Here is a 6,000-nt window from a genome sequence, read left to right as displayed (position 1 = left end):
CTAAGAAGCCCGCATGCCACAACTAAAGATCTCACATGCTGTAACGAAGATCCTGCAGGCCGCAACTAAGACCCGGCACAGCCTAAATAAATAAATAAATATTTTAAAAAACATTTAAAAGAAAGAGAGAATAACCAAGATATTCCTGAAGAAAATAAAGTGTTTTTTGTGGGGTGGGGGTAAGGGGGCAGAGGTGTAATCAACCAATGATATACAATATAGAGCCCAGAAACAGACTCATGTGTATATGGAAATTTGATACACGACAGAGGTGACATTGTAGATCAATGAGAAAATAGTGCTGGGATAACTGATTATCCAAGTGGAAAAAAAACTGGATCCCTACCTCACATCATACACAAAAATAAATTCTAGATGAATGAGGATACAAATATAAAAGGAAAAACGTATGGCTTTTAGAGGAAATATAAAAGTTATTTTTTAAAAATGGAGGTATAACTGACATAGAAAAATAAAAAAAACTTTATAACCTTGGGTAGAAAATGCTTTTTAAAAAGATACAAAGATACAAAACCCATTTAAGAAAATTATTTGTACATTTAGCACATTAAAATAAAGAACTATGCACTGAAAAACATCATTAAGTGAAAAAGCAAGTGACAAATGCGGAGAAGATATTTACTGTACACATACCCAACTGAGAATGAATATCCAGGATGTATAAAAAATGCTTACAAATGAATAAGAAATAACTACCAAATAGAAAAATGGTTAACAGGTATTTCATAGAGAGGACACATGTATAGCCAATCTATCTAAGTAGAAATCAGAGGGAATCACAACCACAAGATATCATTTTATGCCAACCAGATTGGTAAACATTAAAAGTTTGACAATACCAAGAATTAGTGGGGATATACAGCTATGTAAATTGGCCCAATCTCTCTGGAAAACTTTTCAGCATTATCGGGGAAACTTGACAACAACAACTCAAGAATTCTACTCCTAAATGTAGTCCCTAAAGAAACTCTTTCATATGAACATAAGGAGACATATACAAAAATGTTTAAAGCAGCATTGCTTGCAATAGCAAAAAGCTGGAGATACTGCAAATGTCTTTTGACTCAAATATGGATAAATAAATTGTGGTATATAGCTACAATGAAATACTATACAGCAGTGACAATTAATGAACCACAGTCATACCCATCAACACTGAAAATTCTCTCTTTAATCCTTTACAAAATAATGTACTTTCATAATGTTGGCTTTTGCTTTCAGAGTCCCGGAGCAGTTTTTGTGTCTCACTATTTTTAAGTATTTCAAGTTGTGATAGCGCAAGTTGGTGATGGAAAACAGGCTCTGAGTCACTGGTGGAGGGAGGGGCTTCATTTTGAGTCATGCCTAGGACACTTACAAAATAATAAATTGCACTGGTCACAAATCCACTATGTCAGGTACTTCTCAGATTTTCCAGGGGCCACTTCCTCCTATCTTCAATTTTCCCACAACTACAGTTCTACCTCTTAATGTCTTCATGTGTTTAATAAGAAGCAGAACGTTCCTGTGGTGGTCCCTGGCACTAAGTTCCCCAGGACTGGCCAATCTTAGAGGATAACAACAATCTGGACCGCCCAGCTCCCACCCCGTTCGTCTCCCAAATTCTGCAAGACCTTGACCACGACAGATTGGGCAGGTTTCCATTTCAATTCTCCTTCGCTCTCTGACCAAAACTCTCATGTATGCGAAGCCCTCATCACCCTCTGAGAGTCTGCGCAACTTGGGACTTCGAGCCAAGACATCCTCAAGCCACCAGATTTCAGCAAAACCTACGAACACAGTCAAATACAAGTGTCAAATGATTTATTGTGTAGTGTTTCCTACCAACACGGTAGCGCCGAAGGAGCAGCCCTGTATCGCCTCATCCACGCCTCGCCGTGACGTCACACAGGGCGCCGGGAAATGGCCGCCGGGCCCTTACGTCATTCGGTCGCGCAGAGTTGGTTGTTGCTGTACAGTTGCTGGGAGGAGGCGAGAAGTCGGGTAGCTGGGGCAAAGGATCATGCAGTACAGCGAAAGGTTTCCAGGGCAGCAGAGGCCGCTGGGCTGGCGATGAAAGAAGCAGGGCAGATGCAAAATCTGGAGAGCGAGGGGGCCGGACGGTCAGTCAGCACCCAGACTGGCAGCATGACCGGTGAGTGCCCCGAATCCTTGTCCCGCCACTCGCCTTTCGCTCTCCTCTGTGCGTCTCCCGCCGTTTCACTCTGGGTTCCCTGCCTGGCCGTCTTCGCCTGCGTTTCTGCTCCTGGGTGTCCCATCCCTGCCCTGGGCGCGTCCCCACCTCGGTCACCGGAATCCCTTGGCCCGGCTGCACTGGCTTTTGAAGTTGCGCTCACTACTCCCCTTTACTTTTCCTCCCAGGACCTGGAGCTGAGATCGACGAGCCTGCAAATTCCCCAAACTGTGTTTTTTATTCGATTTCAAAATTAACCGCACGCGACGCTTTCCTGTATTTCAACTGCTTTTCCTTTTAAGGTCACCGTATTTTTAGTTCTGGGTTCTAACCACTGACCTTGTTGCAACGCTTCGTCACAGTCCAAAGTAAAGGTTGCTCCACGATGATCTCAGATGCAAGGACTTTTCATAACTTTTTTTGGATTGTTCCCATAGCTACGTGTATCAGCTGTACTATTTTTTTCTGCTGGGTGAAAGAGGGCCCAACTTTGGAAAGTGCTGGAAGAGGTTGCCGGCAAGGAGGTTGAAATCAGTCTCCTGATAAGAAAGTGCTTTGATTCTCTTGCACACGAATCCTTTTTCTCTGCCTCCTGCTAAAACAGCTGAGCTAAGGCTGCAGCACCCAAGTGGCACTGAGCTTAGTTCTTATTTTCATCATTAGTAAAATGTTAAAATGTTTGCCCTCTCTTTTGCAGGTGAAATACCAAGGCTTTCTAAAGTCAACCTTTTCACTCTGCTCAGTCTCTGGATGGAGCTCTTCCCAGCAGTCAAAAGTCAAAGACAAAAGTCTCAGGTATTTGTTTCCTTGGACAGTTTTTCCCCTTAGACAAGCGGTGGTCTAAAATTTGATTTTATTGCTGTAGTTTCGGTCACACTTAAACACAACAAGGCTTCAAATTTGCAAAGTACCTTCATGGTTTAGTGTGATACTTGCAGTTCATAGCTGTGATAGTTTCTCTTTCCAGTCTAAAAGTAGAATACGTAGTTACCCTCTCAGACTGCCGTCTGTATTTTCTTTGGTCAGGTGTCTGTTAAGGTCTTTGGCCCATTTTTAATCTGGTTGTTTGTTTTCTTACTGTTGAGTTTTAAGAGTTCTGTATATATTTTGGAGAACAGTCTTTTATCAGATGTGTCTTTTATGAATATTTTCTCCTAGTCTGTGACTTGTCTTTTCATTCTCCTGACATTGTCCTTTGCAGAGAAGTTTTTAATTTTAATGAAGTCCAGCTTATCATTGATTTCTTTCATGCATCATGCCTTTGGTGTTGTAATTAAAAAGTCATCGCCATACTCAAGATCACCTAGGTTTTCTCCTATGGTTATCTTCTAGGAGTGTTATAGTTTTGTATTTTACATTTAGGTCTATGACGCATTTTGAGTTAATTTTTGTGAAGGGAGTAAGGTCTGTGTGTAAATAGGGAATTCACTTTTCATGATAAAATGATATCTCTTGGAGTAGTTTTCTCCCAATACCTATGTAAAATGTTTTATAAATAATAAAACATTACTTAAAATATTATGCATTTTTATTCCCTATTTTTCAACTACTCCCCTAACCCCCACCCTGGCTCCACATATTATTAATGGCTTTGAGAAAGTTCTTCATTTTCTTCATGGATTTTGAAGTCCTTTATTCTTTCTAGTTATTAACAGCTTAGTATTATTTTATGAAAGTAGAAGACTTCTAAGCTGTTGGGTTTTCTGTTTTTGTTTTTTGTTTTTTTTTTGGTTTGTTTTGGTTTTTGCTGATGAAATTTCTCTTGAAGAGACAGATTAGAAGCAAATGTTTAGAGATTTACGCCTTTTAAAGGTGCATTTAAAAAGCTGGGCTTTGCAGTGGAGTGTTATTCAACCACGGGAAGGAAGGACATCCTGCCATTTGCAGCACTGTAAATGGACCTTGAGCACATTATGCTAAATGAGATAAGTCAGACAGAGAAAGACAATTACTGTATGATCTCACTTATATGTAGAATCTAGAAAAGCCAAACTCAGAGAGAGTAAAATGGTGGTTACCATGGGCTGGGACGGTGGGGGGACAGGGACAGATGTTGTTTAAGGGTATAAATTTATGATTACTAAGTAAGCCCTGGAGATCTAATGCACAGTGCAGTGAACGTAGAAAACAATATTGTATTATAATCATCAAACATGCTAAGAGATAGAGGTGCTAATTATTATTATTGTTATTATTTTATTTATTATTATTATTTTTTGCCTGTGCCGAATCTTAGTTGCAGCACGTGGGATCTTTGTTGTGGCATGCGGACTTGCTGGTTGTGGCATGCGAACTCTTAGTTGCAGCATGTGGGATCTAGTTCCCTGACCAGGGATTGAACCTGGGTCCCCTGCATTGAGAACGTGGAGTCTTACCCACTGGACCAGCAGCGAAGTCCCTAGAGGTGCTAATTATCGCTACAATGGCAATCATATTACAATATATAAATGTATCAAATTAATATATTATACACAATATTGCGCAATGTCATATGTCAAGTATATTTCAGTTAAAAATAAATTAATTAAAGGCTGGGCTTTTTACAAATTGAGTAATAATTTTGAAGAACTTTTTTTTTTTTAAATTATTTATTTATTTATTTATTTTTAGTTGTGTTGGGTCTTCGTTTCTGTGCAAGGGCTTTCTCTAGTTGCGGCAAGAGGGGGCCACTCTTCATCGCGGTGCGCGGGTCTCTCACCATCACGGCCTCTCTTGTTGCGGAGCACAGGCTCCAGACGCGCAGGCTCAGCAGTTGTGGCTCACGGGCCCAGCTGCTCCACGGCATGTGGGATCTTCCCAGACCAGGGCTCGAGCCCACGTCCCCTGCACTGGCAGGCGGACTCTCAACCACTGCGCCACCAGGGAAGCCCGAAGAACCTTTTTTAATATCAAGATTTGGTCTCATTTTAATTCATTCACACACCACACACACACACACACACACACACACACACACTCACACACCTCAAGAATACATCCTGTTCTTTTTCAGCAGAGAGGCACATTAAATTAAATAAATAATTCCACTGTTAATTGCACATGATGTTCATAAAGTTGATTAAGATCTTCTTCCTATTAAGAGAAGAAAAATGTTCTTTAAGCTAAAGTAATAAATTTGTTTCACTTAAATTATTTATCCTGCTTCTGCTATACAAATTAAGTCACAGAAACTCTAAGATGCAATTTCACACGTACTTGTATTGGAAACATTGCTTTTGACACTTTACAAACCTTTGTCTTTTTAAAAATAAAATATTTTTATGTGTTACGAAAGTAATACATGTTTATTATTTATAAAATTGACAGAAGAAAAAAAACTCCCTCATAATTCCACCACCTAGAGGCTACTATCATTTTTGTGTTGTTTCTCAATCTTTTTTCTCTATTTCCTTTACTCATTTGCTATCATTTAATTCTGGATCCTGCCCTTTTCACTTAACATAGGAAAATCCTCATGCTGTAATACTATTATAAACACTGGAGTGGCAACTTAGTCTAATGCTTTGGGAATAGCCAGTGGTTTCGCAGTTAGCTTGCCTGGGTTCAAATCCTGGCGCCATCTCTTACTAGTTGTGTAACCTTGCGTGAGTTACTTTACCTTTTTCTGTGTCATCTTCCTCATCTGTAAAATGGAATGTTACTGGTACATACTACATGGAACTTTTATTGAAAAATGAATGACTTAATATTTGTAAAGGTCGTAGTGCTTGGCATATACTATGTACTTTATGTGTTTGTTATTTTTATTTTATTTTATTTATTTATTTTTTAAAGTAGAGGGAAGGATTATTTATTTATTTATTTAT

At 39.4% G+C, this 6,000-nt stretch overlaps 1 protein-coding gene across 2 annotated transcripts in view; it reads left to right on the top strand.

Annotated features, from left to right (window-relative positions):
• Positions 1-1,906: 1,906 nt before the first annotated feature.
• Positions 1,907-6,000, top strand: part of CDADC1 (cytidine and dCMP deaminase domain containing 1) — a 43,769-nt gene continuing 39,675 nt past the window's right edge. The window contains exons 1-2 of one of the 2 annotated variants that reach the window (XM_068526476.1): positions 1,907-2,155; positions 2,892-2,989. In XM_068526476.1, coding sequence (XP_068382577.1) covers positions 1,924-2,155; positions 2,892-2,989 — 330 coding nt within the window. In that variant the 5' untranslated portion in view covers positions 1,907-1,923. The remainder of the gene's footprint in view (positions 2,156-2,891; positions 2,990-6,000) is intronic. The other variant, XM_068526477.1, reaches the window with a different exon arrangement.

This window comes from Eschrichtius robustus, chromosome 18 (genome assembly GCF_028021215.1).
Source record: "Eschrichtius robustus isolate mEscRob2 chromosome 18, mEscRob2.pri, whole genome shotgun sequence".
Taxonomy (NCBI): Eukaryota; Metazoa; Chordata; class Mammalia; order Artiodactyla; family Eschrichtiidae; genus Eschrichtius; species Eschrichtius robustus.
Note: the sequence above shows the minus strand (reverse complement) of the source record. Positions and strands in the feature narration are given on the sequence as shown.